Source organism: Neofelis nebulosa, chromosome 14 (genome assembly GCF_028018385.1).
Source record: "Neofelis nebulosa isolate mNeoNeb1 chromosome 14, mNeoNeb1.pri, whole genome shotgun sequence".
Classification (NCBI taxonomy): Eukaryota; Metazoa; Chordata; class Mammalia; order Carnivora; family Felidae; genus Neofelis; species Neofelis nebulosa.
In genome coordinates, this window is record NC_080795.1 from 74,223,896 (window position 1) to 74,245,462 (window position 21,567).

The 21,567-nt window shown below is 43.4% G+C and overlaps 1 protein-coding gene across 4 annotated transcripts in view; it reads right to left on the reverse strand.

The window, feature by feature from the left end:
* DNAAF11 (dynein axonemal assembly factor 11) overlaps positions 1 to 21,567 on the reverse strand; it is a 79,576-nt gene that overhangs the window by 49,186 nt on the left and 8,823 nt on the right. For all 4 annotated transcript variants that reach the window (XM_058699103.1, XM_058699102.1, XM_058699104.1 and 1 more), the window contains exons 2-5: positions 21,371 to 21,538; positions 16,722 to 16,799; positions 7,261 to 7,433; positions 4,118 to 4,320 (exon numbers count right to left, since the gene is read on the reverse strand). In XM_058699103.1, the coding sequence (XP_058555086.1) occupies positions 4,118 to 4,320; positions 7,261 to 7,433; positions 16,722 to 16,799; positions 21,371 to 21,538 (622 nt within the window). The remainder of the gene's footprint in view (positions 1 to 4,117; positions 4,321 to 7,260; positions 7,434 to 16,721; positions 16,800 to 21,370; positions 21,539 to 21,567) is intronic.

The following is a 21,567-nucleotide window of genomic DNA, read 5'->3' on the forward strand; positions in this document are numbered from 1 at the left end:
ACTCACTTGGACAGTATCCTTTCAAAGAGAGCCAAGTGCAGTTCCTTCTGCCGTGTGTACTTGGCCCACGGGGTATTCCCAAATCCTCGACATGACAGATGCGTGAGGCGTGAGTTGATTCCGTTGATACCCACTCTCCTGACACTCCTGCTCTAGGCTATTCCAGGACACATCACATCGTTTCAAGTCTCCAGGCTAGAAGCAGGCTGCCTCTAGTCAAGGGGTGAGATGACTGTCTCCCCTTCTTGCAGTCGCCCCCTACATCTTTATGGCATTTCTTCTTGCAGCGTTAAAAGGGAGTGGCTCCCTACTCCTTTCTGACTAAGCGGATGATTCACTATTTTGATGACCGTCCGCCAGAATGTCTGGGTGTCTGTGCAAATAGGCTGAAAGTAGTCACGGGAGGAACGGAAGGACCAGTCAGTCCTGTGGAGAAGTAACAGGGCAAGAAACCAACCCAGCCATGTGCTTCTACTCAATGCAAGCAACAGCCGGCCGTCAACATTTGTCAACTTGTATGAAGCAAGAATAGTAGATGATCCCCAACACATTTTATGTGCCTATTATAACTGTGACGCAAAACACTGGGAAAAATGCAGAGAAAAAAAGAATATTACAGCATAAACTCACGAACGTAGGTTTAAATATTATAAATAAAATATTAGAAAAATGAATGCAGAAATCTATTACAAATATATCACAGACAAAGTGAGTTTCTTCTGAAAATTCAAGGATGGCTTAATATTGGGAAATATATTAATGTGACTCAACACATTAATAGACAAACATGATTATCTCAATAGATGCAAAAAAAAAAAAAAAAAAAGCATTTCATAAGATCCAGCATCTGTGATGATAAGAGCTCTTCATCAACTTGGAATCAAAGGAAATTCACTTAACTCTACCAAGACCCCACAGCAAATGCATTACTTACTGATGAGAAATTGGAAACCTTCCTTTTAAAGTCAGAACCAGATACAGATTCTCACTCTTACTGCTGCCATTTCGCCCTCTACTGGGGCCTTAGCAGGCACCATAAAAATTACAAAGCAGAGGCCTAAGGATTGGAAATTCTTTAAAAGTTGCCATTTATTTTTTTAAAAAAAGTGTTTTCCCACATAGAAAACACGGGATCAGGGGCGCCTGGGTGGCTCAGTGGGTTGAGCGACTGACTTCGGTTTAGGTCATGAACTCACAGCTCGTGAGTTCGAGCCCCGCGTCAGGCTCTGTGCTGACAGCTCGGAGCCTGGAGCCTGCTTTGAATTCTGTGTCTCCCTCTCTCTCTGCCCCTAACCCACTCGCATTCGGTCTCTGTCTCTCTCAAAAATAAATAAACATTAAAAAAAAAAAGAAAGAAAAAACACAGGATCATCTACACGCTACGGCACCTTTTTAAAAAGGTCAGCAAGATTGCTTAATACAATATCAGTATATTCGCCTCTTTATCCAACAGCAAGAACCAATCACAAGAGTATTTTAAAAATGCCATTATAGGGGCGCCTGGGTGGCGCAGTCGGTTAAGCGTCCGACTTCAGCCAGGTCACGATCTCGCGGTCCGTGAGTTTGAGCCCCGCGTCAGGCTCTGGGCTGATGGCTCGGAGCCTGGAGCCTGTTTCCGATTCTGTGTCTCCCTCTCTCTGCACCTCCCCTGTTCATGCTCTGTCTCTCTCTGTCCCAAAAATAAATAAAAAAAAAAAAAAAAAAAAAAAAAAAAATGCCATTATACAAGATACTTAGAGATAAATCTAATAAAAGAAAACCTTTATAGAGAAAAATTATAGAACCTTATTGAAGGACTCAGAAGAAGGTCTAAATAAACAGAGAAAGCTGTTCCACAGTTCAGCAAGGAAAGAATCAAAGTCATGAAGATGTCAACTTTCTCCTAATTAACATATAAATTGAATGCAATTTCAATCAAAATTACACTAGGGATTTTTTAGGGAATTTGAATAGCAGATTGTAAACTCCTAACAGAAAAGTAAAGAGCTAAGAACAGCCGAGATAAATCTGAAACATGGGAATACCTCCTACCAAATATCAAGATTTACCATAAATCGACAGATTAAAACCACATGAAGGTACATCCACGGAGCAGTCCAGGGAGCCCAGAAATGGACACATGAGTATGCGTGTAAAGGGTATATGGTAAGGGTAGTGTTACAGATCAGGAGAAGAGCACCTTAATAATGGAGCAGACAATCAGCTACCCGTATGGGAAATGACAGGTACCCTACTACCCACCGTAGTCACAGCTTAATTCCACACACACAGATAGGACACTGGAGTAATGAAACGTTTCCTACGTGAAAAATTTCGTAAGTGAGGCCAAAAAATACAAAAACAAACTCGACTATATTACCATTTTTTAATTCTATAAAGCGGAAGCACTTATTAAAATTAAAGATAAGTCAAAGGCCGGAAAATGATATTTGCAAAGCACATAACACTAAAGAATCTGCATCCAGGGGCGCCTGGGTGGCTCAGTCGGTTGAGCGCCGACTTCGGCTCAGGTCACGATCTCGCGGTCCGTGAGTTCGAGCCCCGCATCGGGCCCCTGTGCTGACAGCTCAGAGCTCAGAGCCCGGAGCCTGTTTCAGATTCTGTGTCTCCCTCTCTCTGACCCTCCCCCATTCATGCTCTGTCTCTCTCTGTCTCAAAAATGAAATAAACGTTAAAAAAAAAAAAAAAAAAAAAAAAAGAATCTGCATCCAGAATATGAAATAACTGTAGGTCAATAAGAAAAAAACTTAACTTATTTAAGGTAGGCAGAGGGCCTGAAGAGTATATGAATAGCTAATACAGATATAAGAAGACACTTAAGATACTGAAACTCACTGGTAATTCTAGGAATACAAATTAAATATTAGGTGTTACTTAACAAACAACTTGATTGGTCCATGTTTTAAAATATCATATTATCCTGGGGCGCCCGGGTGGCTCAGTCAGCTAAGCGTCCGACTTCGGCTCAGGTCATGATCTCGCGGTCCGTGAGTTGGAGCCCTACGTTGGGCTCTGTGCTGACGGCTCGGAGCCTGGAGCCAGCTCTGAGGGCCATGCAGGTTGTTAGAGCTGGTGCACATCTGATTGGTCAGGGCCAACGAGTCACTAGCTGTTAAATATTTTGAACATCACCTCTGGGATAATCTGTGATTTGTTCATCCAATGGATTACAGACTCAGAATGAATGAACTAGTTCCACCTGTCTTTATACGCAAAAATCTCAACAACATAACACTGAACACAAAGCAAAGTTGTAGAAAGATATTGTTTGTGCTAAACGCACACACACGCACACACACACAGCCGCTCTTGTTCAAGGAGGCATAATTGTATCACAAATATATCTAAAGTATGGATGGGATCACATATACCAAATACACACTTAACTTTCAGGATGGCGGACCCACTGAAGAGGAAAGAAGGGGATAGCCTCTCAGTGATGTTGTATCTTGTGATCATTTTTAAAAAGATACAGAGTATAAATGCAAACTACTGATATTTATTAAATCTGGGTGGAACTATTGTGTCTATTGATTTTTTAAATATTTATGCACGCTTGAAATATAATTATTATTTTCTCAAGATTAAGAGATTCTGTTTTCAAACTATTTAAAGCTTTCACCATATGGAATCAAATCAACTGACTGTGGCTGTAATTCACTTAAAATAAACAAGTGTGAAAAATTCTGGCTTGTAAAAAAAAGACCAATTTAGAGGCTCATTAATCACATTAAAATGTATTCATTATATAATTCACAAAACAGAATATTTTATGAGGCAATCAAAATTATTTGATTTATAATAATGTGATTTACATTTAACTTTTCTGAAATACCCGTTAACTCATCTTTCCTGTGCATCTTATAGAGATTTGTCTGAGGATAATTTTAGATGCAAAGGAAATTCGGGAAGGAAGGAAAGCCTCAGAGAATTGTCACAAACAATGAGGTGTTCATACTCTTCCCCCCAAAGTCACATCACAATTGATTCTCCAAATCGATCACCTAAAATATGATACTGTGAACACTTTGAGAAGAGAAAAGCTGCTTTTAACTGAAGTTAAGTAGAAAGTGAACCCTCGTAATTTGCGCACAGAGTGGCACTGATGTCGGCGTACCTCTGTCCCTCGAAGACTGAGTGACTTCTCTCCTTGGCCTCATTTTCATCCTCCTCTCGAAGTTTCCTCTGAGCCTCTTCCTTGTCTTTGGCCCGTTTGAGGCAGTAAGCTTCCTCTTGCTCTCTGATTTGTTGTTCAATTACTGGAAAGCTCTGCAAGGCCTGAATCCTTTCTGAACGCTCGATTTCTTTACCGTCCAACCACTTGAATAAAAAACAACCAACATGGTGTAGTTATTCAAAAGTCACAATTCGAATCACGTTGACTTTGACTGGAATATTGTAAATTTAGAAATAACAAATAATGCACCTTGGTGATATGGAATTGAAAACAAAGGAATGAATGGGAAGCATCAGAAACTTTGATCTAAATCAATGTCTATTTCATATAATTAACAGAGTTACAGAGTATCTTTATGGGTAAAGTAATAAGTATGTTGTCTGTTGAAACCAATTATTAGTGACAAGCTCTCAAAATCTATTGATTTTATACCTGCTCACTATATAAAGAACATCAAAGCTTCAGGTCAGACCACAGCTCCAAAGCATAACGGTGCCACCTCGAAATGCTCTCTACAAAAAGGGGTCTTGTATATTAGACAGAGTTGGGCTCCAATACGAATGGGCCCATTTTCTACCCTCGACAACAAGATGCACCCAGTAGGTTGTCAATTGTTATGGTCACTGTTTATACCTGGTATTTTCAAGGTGATTTTCCAAGCTGAAATACTAAAATAAAAACACCAATTAAAATGTGAAGTTTCAAAGCTACTAGTTTGAAGACACCTATGTATTTTGCCCAGCCCCATTTATAAAAAGAGGTAAGGCATTAGAAATGCAAGGTAGGCTGTATAATGGCCCCTCAAGAATGTTCACCTTCTCATCCCTGTGAATGTTACCTACCATGGCAAAAGGGTCTTGGTAGATGTGGTTAAGTTAAGGGTGTTAAGATGGAGAGATCATCCTGGATTATCTGGATGGGCCCGGTGGAACCACAAGGGTCCTCATAAGGGAAAGAAGAAGGCAGACGTGGCAGGGTCAGAATCAGGGAGAGATCAGAGGAAGCCACCACTGCCGGCTTTGAGGCTGGAGGCAAGGGCCACAAGCTCACACATGCAGGCAGTCTCCGGAAGCTCAACGTGCAGGGAAAGGAGTTCTCCCAGAGGGAGGGCGGCCCAAGGCACGCAGCCTTGCCAACACCTGAACATCAGACTCCTGACTCCGGGACTGTAGCGGCAAACATCTGTGTTGTCTTAAGCCACCACGTTTGTGGTAATTCACGACCACAGCAACAGGAAACTAATGCACAAGGAAAAACACACGAAGCTTGGGTAAAATAGAAATCTAACAAATTACCGGGATCGGTAAAATCATAAACCAAGATCACAATGCTGACATTTGGAAAAAGAATTTAAAATATGCTTTGGACACAAGGACCCATGTGGCTGTTGTGGATGGGCTGCCGGTGTCAGGCACGTGCCCGACAGCTGTCACAAGCTTCTAGCCTGACCGCCACAGCAGCAACCCGGGGCTCGGCTGGGCTGGCCCCTGCACCCTTCCAGGGATGTGGCTCATAGTGCTATGAGCCTGTTTCTGTGCAGGGCCTGTTTCTGTGATATTCTGGTTCTCATCGGTTCATTTTGTTAGTACGTCACTGGATAATGAAGATCAGCTTGGGTTATGTTTGAGCTCATTTATCATTTTATTCTAAATATATGTTCTGGATTCAATTACCTGAGTGACTCATTCTCTTAATCAAAAACATTTCACATTAGAAGAAATGTGCTCCGTTACTCCAGCAATCTCGACTATGCAGGACACGGCAGTCTAAAAACAAACGTCCTCTGAGAAGAAAATGCCTATGGTGAGGCCAGTGCATCCGTGCATTTTCTTGCAGAAGCGTGGGGCCACACGCAGGTCAGAGATTCTTGGAATTACATGAAAGTTAACATTACCAGTTTAATGTAAGCAGGTATAGGATTTCTCTAGAAACCACCTGTTTTTTCCCCAGGTTCCAAAAATGTTAGCTTAGGGGAGATACAAGATAAGAGATTAGCCACATTGGGTGGAGGTTGTCAGATGAGTTCCCTGGACCAGCAAGCATCAGTGCTGGGGGCTTATCAGAAATGAAGAATCCTCGGGGCGCCTGGGTGGCTCAGTCGGTTGGGCGTCCGACTTTGGCTCAGGTCACGATCTCGCGGTTTGTGGGTTCAAGTCCCGCGTCCGGCTCTGTGCTGACAGCTCAGAGCCTGGAGCCTGCTTCGAATTCTGTGTCTTCTCTCTCTGCCCTTCCCCCGCTTGTGCTCTCTCTCCCTCTCTCTCTCTCAAAAATAAATAAATGTTAAAAAAAAAAGAAAAAAAGGAAAAAGAAAGAATCCTGTGTGCCACATCAGACCTAAAAGTCAGAAACTCTGGGGTGGGGCCCAGCAAACACCACCCAAGTATTCCAAAGCATAGCGAAGTTTGAGAACCGCTAACACAGAGAACGTGTTAAGAGAAAGCAATGATAAAAAGAAAATAATTATAAAAGCACAGTAGCTTAAGACAGTGTAATACAGAGGTATGTAGCTGTAGTAATCTCAAAAACTCTTAAGTTTTCAGTCTGCTATTAGTAATGATGAATGCCCTCCATGACTCTAATTTGCATTCCTCAACAAACAGTTTAGGGGCGCCCGGGGGGCTCAGTCGGCTAAGCAGCTGACTCTCGGTTTCAGCTCAGGTCATGATCTCACGGTTCGTGAGTTTGAGCCCTGCATCAGACTGCACACTGACAGTGTGGAGCCTCGTTGGGATTCTCTCTCTTTCTCCCTCTCTGTCTCAGCCATGCCCCCCCCCCCAATCGTGTGCACTCTCCGTCTCTCTCAAAATAAATACATACACTTAAAAAAGAAAGAAAGAAACAGTTCAGTTAAGCTCTGTTGTGTTCTGAAAGGAGAAATGTATTTAATCTATTCTTCAGGAGTTTATTCAAGCTATCAAAACAACTTTAAAGTGTTGGTAAGTCGAAGGGTTAGTTTCGATTTTCTGGAATCTTCCCTCCTCTAAAACTACCCGTTCCCCGATGATGCCGCGAATGAATCAGGCATCACTGCGGCTGCTTGTTTTCCTTTTTCCGAGGTTTCTGCATCATTAAAATAAGCGTACCTTTAACTGCTGTAGTGTGGCCACCACGAACTGCCTGTAGCCGTCAAAGTCAGCACACGGGTTACCCATGAGAAAGAGCTCCTTCAGGTGGATATTGTGCCCAAGCGTTTTAACGCTGCTCAGCTCTCCAATGAAGTTTACGGTCAGGTCGAGTTTTGTCAGCCCTTCACATCCTGTTGAAAGGAGTGGAAAGAACACAAAGCAAAAAAAAAAAAAAAAAAAAAAAAAATCACACTGGTAATAAAATGTGTGTAACAGTTCATAGCAGAGACAACGGTTGGAATAGTTTAAGTCCGCGGAGTAAGTGCATCACCCAACAAGTGGGTGTTCAGAAACAGCACCTCAAAGGGTTAGCTCTAACTCCTGTCTCAATCTGCATTTCCCTTTTGTCCCTGCGGCCAGGGGAAATCACTTTCCCTGCTCATATCTGCGAGGCCAGGGGGGAAATCACTTTCCCTGCCCATATCTGCGAGTCCCGGGCTGGTAAACATGTGCATTTGGTCACCATGTGGTGTGAAGAAAGCCAAGTACCAGCTGCTGCCAGGGAGCACCCGACATCAGGACGAAGATCCCTCTAGAGAGGACACCATCAACCTGTCTGAGAATTCTTCCAGGTAGGCGGGACGCATCTCGCCACGAGGGGTGATGGCGGCGGGAGGGTTCCCCAAAAGGAAAAGGCGGTTCACAAACCCCAGGCATCAGAATTAATGTTCACGAAGTCACAGCAAAGACACAGAATGGCTCCCAGGCCACCGAGAACGGCACTGAAAGTATCAACAAAGGTAAAGAAGAGTTTGGTCCTCAGGGGAGTAACAGAAAAAGGGGTAGTCGCTGAAGCGGAGCTTGTCATAAATCGGCCCCATCTACCTTCATCAGAGGGACAGCCGGATGCTACGGAGATCTGAAGCAACAGCCTTCACTCAGGTTCCGTGAGAGCTTGGTAGTTAGGAATGCAGCCTGGAGACTTAGGCAGATGGGGGTTCAAGTCCCAGCCCAGCCTCGTCCAGAATTCCATGTTTTCCTCCTATCTAGTCATATCCCAAACCAGAATCTTCCAAATGAGACAGTGCTAGCTCAGGGCTTCCAGATGGATGTAGGACCTCACCCTCCATTCATTCATTCATCCGTCCATTCATCCAGGAGTTACTGGGTACCCACTGTGACCAAGTTAATGAGCCAGGTCTTCAGGATAAAGTGGTTAAAAAAAAATCCATGGCATTTCACCTCGTGTATGTTTAATATAGGGAAAGGAGAAAAAGATGGGCATTCCAGGAAAAGAAGGTACTTGGTGCAAAGGCACCGAGAAGTGAATCTAGAGGAGACAGAACCAGAAGTAGGCAGTGCCCATTGTTACATTATAAACCAGCCTAAATCAATATGTACTGGTTCTTCTTTTTCAATTCCCATTCATTGTTCAACCCATCATTCCTGGCTGCCATCCCCAACATTCTAGTGGGTTTTGTTCCTCTACAGGGGACCAAGGACCTTCGTACCGACAAGATTAATGGACCCCTCAATTCATTATGTCACTAGAAAAGTCTGCTGATATGGCCTGATTAACCACAAATTCTCTCCTTTAAACGTTTTTTACAGATTGATTTTCTTTGTCTTTTTAGCTTTATTTATTTGTTTACGTCTAAGTTTTCCATTGCAGTTAGTCAATACAGTGATTCAACAATTCCATACATCACCTGTTGCTCATCACATCAAGTGCATCTCTTGATCAACCATGACTTCTCTTGGAAATGTTTCATCTGTCTTGGAAAAAGTGATACTGCTCTCTCCTTGTCCTCTTTCATGATGCAGTTTCTTCCTCTTGACCCCCATTATAGACTTTTCCACTCCATCAATGGTAATAGAGCCCAGATTTCCATCCTCGACCCAGTATTTTCTCTCCTCATGGCTCTCTTGACGACAACAGTTGCGTTCCTTGGTTTAACCAACCCCAAATTCTGACGAGTCCCAAACAATAACTTTATATCTGACCATCCAACCAAAAGTCATACTCTTATTTCCAAATGCCTGTAAGACATATCCCGTTCGATATGTCTAAAAATGAATTCTCCATTTTTCCTCTCACTCTCCACTCCTCAAGACAGCTTTCCTGCCTCCTTGATGTCTAAATCCTGTCAACGTCATTGCCATTTTGGTATCAGATGTGTTTGCAGCCAAGAGTCAAGCCAGAGTTAACTTGAGTGCTAACCTAAGTTGTTCCCTTAACCCCTCCATTACATCAGTCACCAAGCCGTACAGATCTCAATGGCCACATTGTCCCACCTACTTCTTGTCCACTGTAATCCTGTGACCAACAGTACAGTTCAGGTTCTTATCCTCCTGTGCATGCAACACGGCATATTTCCTAAATCATCTTTTTATTTTGAAATCAGGAAGGATGGACCAAAAGAAGACAAAGAGTGACATTTCAAAGACTCCCAACAAGTTCAAAAATGTATATGTATTTGATTTTATTGTAATTGTTTCCATGAAGGACCCTCCAAATGTTCATTATGGTTTTCAAAGTGATAAATCTTAATTGTTTTTCTACTTGGCCTACCCATAAGAAATGAAACCCCATCCGCCATTCTAATGAACAATTCTTGCTGAACTAGCCAGGCGTGAGAAAGGCTCTTCTTTGAAGTTAGGTACTCCTTCCTTTAACTGATTCCTCCCCTCCATCTCTCCTGTTCTTGGAAGATCCATGTCAGTGGCCCGTGGGGCTGAGAAGGTCATTGAGACAACACTGATCTCCCAAGGGGGAAAGCTCACACTATTAGAAACCCCACCTCTCCTTCCAAGTTAAGGTAAGGAAGAGGGATGGAAAAAGAAGACAATTTATTATATCCCGGTGAATCCACGATGGAGGGGGGGTGCGGGAGGTATGCTAGCTAATTCTTGCCATCCAGCAAAACATAAAAATAAACAAGTGGATATCCATCTTTTTAAAAAAATTTTTTTAATATTTATTTTTGAGGGGCGCCTGGGTGGCTTGGTCGGTTAAGCGTCCAACTTCGGCTCAGGTCATGATCTCGCGGCCCGTGAGTTCGAGCCCCGCGTCGGGCTCTGTGCTGACCGCTCAGAGCCTGGAGCCTGTTTCAGATTCTGTGTCTCCCTCTCTCTCTGCCCCTCCCCTGTTCACGCTCTGTCTCTCTCTGTCTCAAAAATAAACGTTAAAAAAAAAATTATTAAAAAAATATTTATTTTTGAAGGAGAGAGAGAGAGAGAGAGACAGAGCGTGAGTGGGGGAGGGGCAGACAGAGAGGGAGACACAGAATCTGAAGCGGGCTCCAGGCTCTGAGCCATCAGCACAGAGCCTGATGCGGGGCTCGAACTCACGGACCGTGAGATCATGACCTGGGCCGAAGTCGGATGTTTAACCGGCTGCGCCACCCAGGCACCCCTATCCATCTTATGTCTAAAATTATACTGCAATTTACTCAAGTAGGTGGGCTGAGTCTGTATATCCATCTTTCCCCCCTCTTACCTCAAACCTTTAAAATTAAACAAAAAGTGTACATTTGCCAGCCAATATGATGCATCCTCCCTTCCTACTGCCCATCCCCCCAAACATATCCTCAAACTACCCTGCTCCCACTGCCTCCCTCTTAGAGCTGGAAGGTGGCGCCCCCCTGGGAGAAGCGTCCAGGAAGAGGCCTGCGGTGGGCTGTGGATTACAGTTCCCCAAACTCAGACAGACAACAGTGACAATGCTGCCCTCTAGTGGCGGATGTGCAAAACATACCGGGAAACAACTCTCGGCTTCCTTTAAGATATTTTAACAAAAACAAGCCTTGGACAGGCCGACTGAGAGTGACAGTTTGAATTACTTCTCTGCCATCACAGACTGACATTTTACTACCACAAAACGTGCATACAGAGTCCATTTGTTCATTCCACTTGTTCCCATGAGAACGTGGAATGGGGCTGTAGAGTGGCAGCTGGGGGAGAAGGACGGCTCCAGTTCTCATGCAGAAAAATGCCCATGATGGAAAGAGTCTCCCCGGTTCCAGCACTGATGATGGCTTTGGGGCCTTTGACAGTGACGAGAGCTTAGGCTTTGAGGATGAAAATTAAGAACGTATGATGAACACTTAGGTCGTTGTTGGCACGTAACCTTGACAGCCACTGAAACACCCATTTCTACGCTGGGCGGCAAACAGGCTAAAATCTACCACCCTAAGTAAAGTCCTCCTAATTTTAGCTCTTGGCAGATGGGAGTGGGGTGGGGAGAGCAGCCTGCCTGCCTCTGCTCCGAGCCCCTGTACTCCAGAGTAAGGCCTGCCAGGCGGCGTGCCCAGCCCACAGCCGCCCTGCCAGCCAAGCGGGAGGCCGGATGTGGAAAGAGAACCTCACAACTGCAGAAGAAGCCGGCACTGGCCACCGGATCAGCCAAATCCTTTGTGATTGTGAGCGGGCACCAAGTGTTACCAGACATCGCAAAATAGATAAAAGCACGAGACAGAAGCCTGCAAACTGAAACAAGAAACCTTCCAGAATGTGGAGTGACAAGACAAAGAGGTTTAAATAAGGAATACAGCGTAAGAGGCATGGAGAATCGATCTAGGACAACCAAATCCATTTTAAGGGGAGGTGAGAGAAAAAAGGGGCTGGACATGTCTATTCCCTTGATCGTGGTGATGGTCTCACGGGTGTGTGCGTGTATCCAAACTCAACAAACTGTTCACTACCTATGTGCAGGTGTTTCACATCAATTATACCTCAATAAAGCTATTAAAAAAAAAAAAAAGGTCGTGCTCCAAAGAACATCAAGAAAGTTGACAAGAAGACCTCAAGATGAAAAGACGTATCTATAAATCGTGTATCTGACCAGATATTAGTATCCAAAACCTATAGATAGGCCTTACAAATCAACAATAAAATGACAAATCACCTAATTAGAAAGCGGGCAAAGGTTCTGAATAAACATTTCTCCAAATAAGATACACAAATGTCCAAGCTCATCCGTCATCAGGTAAACGCAAATCAGAACCATGATAAGACACCCTTCACATCCGTCAGGATGGCCCCTCGAAAATAAAGGAAGAAATAAAAACAGGAAATAGCAAGTGCTGGAGAGGATGTTGAGAAGTTGGAGCACTCGGAAATTGCTGGTGGGAATATAAAATGGTGCAACTACTTTAAAAAATAGTTTGGCAGCTCCTTAAAAAGTTAAATGGAGAGTTACCACATGATCCAGCAGTTCCCTAGGTATGCACTAAATTAAGTTAAAACATATGTTTATGGGGCGCCTGGGTGGCTCAGTCAGTTAAGTGGCTGATTTCAGCTCAAGTCACGATCTCACAGCTCATGAGTTCGAGCCCCGCATCGGGCTCTGTGCTGACAGCTCGGAGCCTGGAGCCTGCTTTGGATTCTCTGTCTCCTTCTCTCTCTCTGCCCCTCTCCCGCTTCCCCTCTCTCTGTCTCTCTCTCTGTCTCTGTCTCTCTCTCAAAAGTAAATAAGCATTTAAAAAAAAAAAACACGTTCATGCAAAAGCTTATACGTTAATGTTCACAGCAACTTTATTTATAACCAAAATAACAACTTTTATTATAACCATAGCAACTTTTATTATAACCAAAAAGTGGAAAAACATCCATCAACTAATAAATGGGCAAAGTGTTGTGTATCCATACAATGGAATGTCACTCGGCCACAAAAATGAATGAGGTACTGATACCTGCCACATGTGGATAAACCCTGAAAACATGCTACAGACACAAAGGACCACATATTGTGCAATACCATTTACACTAAGTGTTCAGAGAGGGGAAATTTATGGGGACAAACAGATCAGGGGCTAGGTAGGGCATGGAGGAAATGAGGAATGAATGCCAGTGGATACAGGTTTTCATATGGGGTGATGGAATGTTCTGAAATCGGATAGTGATAATGGGTGTACAACCTTGTAACTATACTAAAAACCCTTGAATTGTATAATAGAAAAAAAGTGAGTTTTATGGCATGTGAATTATACAGCAATTAAAAATAAATGCTTCAAATATTTCAACTAAGAGACATCCTGAGAAAAAAATACGATTTTCCAAATTCATCTTGTTTTACTTTATTTTTCTTTGAGGTATAATTAACACACAGCATTATACTCGTTTCAGGTGTGCAACACAGGGATTCAATACTTGTATATATTGTGAAACGATCAGTCTACTTAGCATCCATCACCTTACACAATTACAGAAGTTTTTTCTTTGTGACGAGAACTTTTAAGATCTACTTTCTTAGAAAGTTTCAAATATGCAGTACAGCATTATTAATTACAGTCGCCATACGGTGCATTACATGCTCATGATTTATTTATTTTATAGTTTTTTAAATATAATTTATTGTCAAGTTAGTTAACACACAGTGTATCCAGTGTGCTCTTGGCTTCAGGGGTAGATTCCCATGATTCATCACTTACATACAATACCCAGGGCTCATCCCAACAAGTGCCCTCCTCAAGGCCCATCACCCATTTTCCCCTCTTCCCTGACCACCCCCCCCCCCCAGCAACCTTTAGTTTGTTCTCTGTATTTAAGGGTCTCTTATGGTTTGCCTCCCTGTTTGAAACTATTTTTTTCCCTTCCCTTCCCCCTTGGTCTTCTGTTAAGTTTCTCAAATCCCACATATGAGTGAAAACATATGATATCTGTCTTTTTCTGACTGACTTTCTTCTCAAGTACACATGGAACATTCTCCAAGACAGATCACATACTGGGTCACAAAACAGCCCTCAATAAATACAAAAGGAACGAGATCATACCATGCATATTTTTAGATCACAATGCTATGAAACTTGAAACCAACCATAAGAAAAAATTTGTAAAGCCTCCCAATGCACGGAGGTTAAAGAACATCCTATAAAGAATGTATGAGTCAACGAGGCAATTGAAGGAGAAATTTAAAAATATATGGAAGCAAATGACAATGAAAACACGACAGTCCAAACCCTTTGGGATGCCGCAAAGGCAGTCCTAAGAGGAAAATACATTGCAGTCCAGGCCTACCTCAAGAAACAAGAAAAATCCCAAACACAGACCCTAACCTCACACCTCAAGGGACCAGAAGCAGAGCAGCGATGAAAGCCCAAAGCCAGCAGAAGAGAAATAATAAAGATTAGAGAAGAATTTAACAACGCAGAATCCAAATTAAAAAAAAAAACACAGTAGAACAGATCAATGAATCTAAGAGCTGGTTCTTTGAAAGAATAAACAAAACTGATGAACGCCAAGCCAGACTTCTCAAAAAGAAAGGAGGGAGGACTCAAATAGATAAGATCACAAATGGAAGAGGAGAGATCACAACCAACACCACGGAAGTACAATTATTAGAGAACACTATGAAAAATTATATGCCAAAATACTGCACAACTTGCACGAAATGGACAAATTCCTGGACACCCACACACTACCAAAACTCAAATGGGAAGAAATAGAAAGTTTGAACAGACCCATGACCAGGGAAAAAATGGAATCCGTTATCAAAAATCTCCCAACAAATAAGACTCCAGGACCAGATGGCTTCCCAGGGGAATTCTACCAGACATTTAAAGCAGAGATAATACCTATCCTTCTCAAGCTGTTCCACAAATAGACACGGAAGGAAAGCTTCTGGACTCATTCTATGAAGCCGGCATGACCTCGATTCCCAAACCAGGCAGACCCCACTAAAAAGGAGAATTATTTTATAGTTTTAAGGTTTGTACCTCTTGGCTCCCTTCCTCTCTTTTGCCTGCTCTGCCCACCCCCACCCCTGACAACCACCGAATCTTCTGTTCTGGGTATCTCTGAGCTTGGTGTCTTGTTTGTTTTGTTTTATTATTCAGATTTCACATATAAGGAAGATCATACGGTATTTGTCTTTGGCTGACTTAGTTCACTTAGCATAATGGCTTCGATGTCCGTCCACGTTGTCATAAATGGCAAGATTCCATTCTTTTTTATGGCTAAAAAATATTCCATTGTGTACATGTGTACGTCATTTTCTTTATCCAAAAAAATATCCTTTTATATGATAAATTTGAGACGGACTAGAGATATTAAATGTACAAATACAATCATTAAAACTAGAACTTAATGTAGAATGTATTTATATTCAGAAACTATAAAGGAAAAGTGAAAAGTTGAGTCTATTAAAATGTAATACTTCTGAATGATGCTAGCATCATAAATGGAACCAAGGAAAAGTAGCAGACTCAAGAGAAAATATTTATAGCATACATAACAAAACATTAGTATCTGGAACGTATAAGAGCGACTAAAAAAGATAAACCAGAATAAAAATAACCAATAAATGTAAAGTAGAGATAAGAAATACAAATACTCTATAAAAATCTGAAGGATTATATGGACACTCAATAATAATAAGGGAGATGTAAATAATTTAAATAAATATTTGATAACAATGCCTTTGTTTGTTTTTTTTTTTAAAAAGATTGCTTATCGGGGCGCCTGGGTGGCTCAGTTAAGTGTCCAACTCTTGGTTTCAGCTCAGGTCACGATCTCACAGTTGGTGAGTTTGAGCCCCACATCGGGCTCTGTGCTGAAAACCTAGAGCCTGCTTGGGATTTCTCTCTCCCTCTCTCTCTACCCTTCCCTGGCTTGCTCTCTCTCTCTCTCTCTCTTAAAAAAAAAAATAAATATTAAAAAATTGTTTATTAAAATTATTAGTGAGGTTGTGTAAAAATGGGTACTCACATGGACTATCAGTACAAAAGTAAATTGATACAACCTTTTTGGGGGATAATTTGGCAATTCTTATCAAAATGTGCATATTTAAACCTAGGAATTCCATTTCTGTGTGTTTATCCTATAAACACATGCACACAGAGCGAACTGTGAAGAATCCTCATTGCAGCCATGCCTATCATACAAAATGCTGGAAACCACCCAAATGCCCATCTGCAGAAAAATTGTTAGATAAATCAGTCTACCATCATTCTGGTAGAATGCCCCCGTGGTTCCTGGATGTGAAAGAACAAGGTAATTTCACGGAAGAAATCAATTCTCAAAACAATACTCAGAGTATGGTCCCATTGATAAGAAGCAAATGAAACAAAACTAGCTTGTATTCAACCAAGGTTTATTTTTTTTATAAATGTTTACTTATTTATTGAGAGAGAAAGAGAGAGAGAGAGAATCAGAGAGAGAGAATCCAAAGTAGACTCCACCCTCAGTGTGGAGCCCGATGCGGGGCTTGATCTCATGACCGTGAAATCATGATCAACCAAGGGTTAATTTGAACACCACTATCTCTGTGAGGGAAGCTGGGTTAGGAAGGCATGAAGTGGACTTCCATTTTCGAATTCAGAGATCTATTATTATTTGAATTTTCACCAATAATTAATAAACATAAGACTTTGGTAAAATGTTAATTTGAAAAGTACACCTATTGTTTAAGCAGTACGGTTTAAATCTAGATGCAAATCTCAAGTTTAATTCATAATAAAATGTAAGAAGAAAATTCTTACCTTCCAAATTTTCAATTTTTTCAATGTTGTTCAAAGCTAAGTTCAAATATTCAAGTTTCTTGAGTTTGCTAACATTTTCTGAAAGATACAAATAATGTAATCAATTAACCTTCAAGATAAACGCTATTGTTACACCATCTACTGTGAAAATGATAAAGGGAATCTAAGCATTATTATGGTTATGAAAACCGTGTTGCTTTTTCGTGTCTGTACTTGGACATGAGAGACCGTTGGTTGCCCAAAGCAACACCCATGTCTTTCTCCATATCTCCTAATAGAACCCACTTCTGCTCTTGTCCCCAGCCAGCTCTAACTCCAGAGTCTGGCTTCACCAAGCTGGGCCAGTGCATAGCAACAGCATGTCCCTTGTTAATGACAATTCAGGAACTAGGCTTAAGCCAACCAGCCCCCGGCAATCTCCTGGCAACACGTGATGCAGGAGAAGACATGCAAATCAAGGTCTCCCAGTCAGATAAGAGGGAAAGGTCTGTGTTCCATGCTTGGGGATGGTCTTTTCCTTTTTCCTGCTGGATGTTATTAGGGAAGAAAGTGATACCCTTACAGATACTCACAGTCCTCTTACAGCCACGAGGAAACCAGCAGCAGGATGGAGCCCATACTGTGGTTGGGGAGCAGAAAGAAGGCATCACCGAACCCTGGAGACTGTCCTATCTCTGGGCTTACAGGTGGGCAAGATATGTGATTTCCTTACTGGTAAGCCACAATGAAGCTGGGGTTTCCTTCACTTGAAATCAAACTCACCCTGATACATACAGGATTATTGTTTTTAACAAACACAAAAGCTCTTAGAGGCAAAATGATAAGCATAAATAAGTCAGAGAATTTCTGTAGGACGGGGACACTTAAAAATGCTAATAATACTGGGGCGCCTGAGTGGCTCATTTGGCTCATAAGCTTCCAACCTCGGCTCAAATCATGATCTCGCGGTTCAAGAGTTCGAGTCCCACGTCGATCCGTGCATCAGGCTCTGCACTGAGAGCTTCGGATCCTGTGTCTCCCTCTGTCTCTGCCCCTCCCTCGCTTGTGCTCTCTCTCTCAAAAATAAATAAACATTTTTTTTAAAAAACTGCTAATAATACCATAGCTAACATCATTGAGAGCTTATTATATGCCATGTATATTTCTAAGCATTTTGCATATATGATATCATTTAATCCTCTTAACAACCCTGTGAGGTAAAAATTACTGTTGTCCCCTTTTCCAAATAGGAATATGAAGGTGCAGAGAATTAATCACTTGTGCAAGGTTCAGTGGCAAAGCCAGGAAATCTTGACTCCTGAGTATAGCACTAAATCATGACACCACACCCTAAAAGCGCAGTCCTTTCTAAGAGGACACGGATGTAGGAAACCCTGCTAAGGAATGTGGATTTGGGAATTCCTCACTTCAGTAAGGCTCCTTCTGCCCATTTTCCATGGAGATTAGGAAGATCAAATATGATAAATTTATAGTTATCATCACCTTTATCATTGTTACATTTCGTTTAAAATTTAGAAAACACCACCTACATGTTCCCATAGACCTAAGAGTAACACTTTATCTCTCTAAGCCTCAGCTTACTCATTTTTTTTTTTTAAACCTGTATCTGGGAATAAATTACTAGAGTTTCTCTTAGCAGTTAGATGATTGTAAGTAGTACTAATGTTTCCAGGAGGTTCTCTAGGCAACACTGGAGCATTCAACAGTCAACAGATTTGTGAAGCTCTGTGTGCAGAGTGTCTAGTCTGCACCCTAAACAAAAATACCTGAAGTTATTACTGTTAAAACTACCAGCCGACAACAAAATACTTGTTCCTTCCCCACATTTGTTACATGTATAACCTTCTAAATGTGACAAGGGTCTTCTGATAAGGAAAAAAAAAAGGAAGATTTGTTTTAGGAGGATTTCTTAAACTATCTCTCAAGAATAACGGGCTGAAAAAAAAAAGGAAAACGGGCTAAGGAGGGGAGCCTGGGTGGCTCTGTCGGTTAGGTGCCCCAACTCTTGATTTTGGCTCAGGTCGTGATCTCAGAGTTCGTGAGGCTGAGCCCCAAATCGGGCTCCGCACTCTCAGCGCAGAATCCTGCTTGGGAGTCTCTCTCTCTCCCTCTCTCTCTGCCCCTCCCTCCCTGTCGAAATAAATAAATAAACTTCAAAAATTAAAAAAAATTTAAAAAAAAAGAGTAAGTTAAATTGGTCAGGGGGAGAAAAGGCTCTGCAGATAATAACACACAGCACTCTTGGCAAGCGGGAACGGAGGCAGCCAAACCGTGGTTCTAGCCCAAACCATCCTGGAAACAGTTCTCACCCATGGCCATAACCACACCCACAGACTTGCCCTGGACCAAAGCCACCCCCCAGTGCAATCAGCTCTGCTCTCAGGTAGGCCTCAGGCTCACCGGGGAGCCGTTGCAAATGCAGATTTGGGGGGCCCCCAAGCAGGTTAAGTCAGGAGGTCTGGGAGGGGGCTGGAGCCCCAGGTTAACAAGACCAGGGGGGTCCTGGGCTCACCCTGGGACCAGCACTAAGCACAGCCCCCCAAGCGAGCCCATGTGCACCCCGCAATGAGGAATGGAGCTTCAGGAGAGGCAACCGTTTTTTTTTTTTTGCAAACTCCTACCTCGAGGGCACAAGAGCCAGTCTGAGTCCCGGAGAAACACTTTTGCTTGCTAATAAAGTGCCTAAGTGCCTATGGGTGGAGTAGCACTGAAAAATCCCATTATTAGGATTTAAAAGAGTGTTTAATTCAAGAATACTTTGGAAGCAGAAATGTAAGCTTTCTCACAGCTCTGAAAAGGCCTGAAATACTATGCCGCTAATTAGTAATTGTGATGGACCCAGCTGTGGAGATTGAAATTTCGGGAACTCTTTTAGATCTGTACAATTAGGACAGCTCCTTAATGCACCCCCCCCCCCCCCGCCCCACAGAAAAGCTGGTGGTTTTCTCTAACAGCCTTTTTAATTGAACAGTGTGCCAGAGTTTCTAATCTCTGGTGAAGTGAAAGATGCCAAAAATAATGATGTGAAGAAAGATAAAGAATGTTAACAAATCTTCAAAAAATAATGCAGATTCCAGGCTTTTTTTTTTTTTTTTTTTTTTTTTTGCAACCCACCAGGGTTTCTCAGCCTCAGCAGCACTAACACTGTGGGGCCAGCCCGGGCACCACAGGACAGTTAGCGGTGTCCCGGGGTCCCAGGACAGGACATGCGGCGGTACCCCCCTCCCCCCCCACGCCTGTGGCAACCAAAACCGTCCCTGGGTGTTGTCAAACACCCCTGTCGAGAACCACACCGGGGCAAGTTCGAATGACCTTGCAGGCTGACCTCTGGTGCCAGTGCCACAACCCTTAGGTGACCCTTATGTCCGTCCCTTTTCCCCCCACCTCTGCCCCCGCCCTCACGTGGCCAGCCTGGGTGGATGACATTAACAGCAGTGGCAGCAGACAGCATCTGGGCGAGCGCGGAACTCAAGAAGTAAGTGCGTTGTTTCACGCAGTCCCTGGTGTAGACACGGCAAGACTAAGTTAACAGACTCACCTGATTTCACACAGGTTTTTTTTTCCCCCTTTTCCTTTTTGAGAGAGAGAGCATGAGCAGGGGAGGGACAGTCTGTGCTGTCTGTGCTGACAGCAGTGAGCCCGACGCGGGGCTCGAACTCACGAACCCTGAGATCATGACCTGAGCTGAAGTCGGGCGCTCGACCGACTGAGCCACCCGGGTGTCCCCTTCACACAGTTTCTAGGTGGCCGAGGCAGGCATCAAGCCCATCAGGGCCTGTGCTCTCCTGAGTGTGGGAACACTCCTGTTTCCACCTGGCAGGTCCCCCTTCTCCCTGCCCCTTAACTCATTCTTCCCCCAGGGACCATGAGGAGGGCCCACCCATCCGATGGACAAACTGGGAGAAGGAGCCGGGCAATGCCCGGTCCCCCTCTGTCCTGGCTTCTGGGCTCCCCCCGCCAGCAGAGAGGACGCGCTCCTGTCCCCCTACTGCCATACACAGGGGGCCTGCCAGCCTCTGGTTGCCCAGCCTGCATGTGACCGGGTGGACACATTTAACCTGAGGGCGGTTTCAGGAAGCCCACGTGGCGGCGAGTCTAGGCCACCTTCTCCAAAAGGTTTTGTCAGTTACGATGCTGACATTCTGATCCGTCTCCCTGGAGACAGTAAACAGGGGTGTGGGTGTGGAACCCTCTCGAGACCCAATACGGAGCACACGGCCTCGCCCAGACACGAGCTCTGTAACCACGGCAGAACCAGCCACCACAGGGAATCTGACGAGGGTTTACTCAACTCCCACGCAACCCTTTCTGTTCCACGGAGCGGTGTGAAACCAGGACAAATGCCTGGATTCTATTTTCCTTCTTTCAAACTTTTACCAAACCCTGGCTGCAAACGGGCAGGTCGACAAACATGCCTGAACATCGCAACTCCTCGATGGCGTCCCTGGAGAGCCTCAGGCAAGGGGACTGAGCAGCGTGGGAGCTCAGAGAAAGGTCCAGGCAGGCTCCCGAGAGCCGGCCGTGTCTGTTTCCCCGGGTGGTTCTTTGTCACCCGTGTCGTCTTCTTCTAAGAATCACCCTGCAACTTCCCCAGGTTTCCCCACTCAAAACGTCAAAGAAACCATGAGAACAAAATCCTCAACACTTACCGATTTTTCCAATGAGATTATTTTGAAGATAGAGGATTTTTAAGTCCCGGCACCATTTGTCAATATGCTCTAGTCTTTCTATTTCTTGCTGATGCAAGGAGAGCTCCTCCAGGGAAAAAATGACACAGTCATTGTGCTCGGAGTTCCGTCTAATAAGATCTTCTGTGACTGAAAGAAAATTCGTTATGTGTTACGTC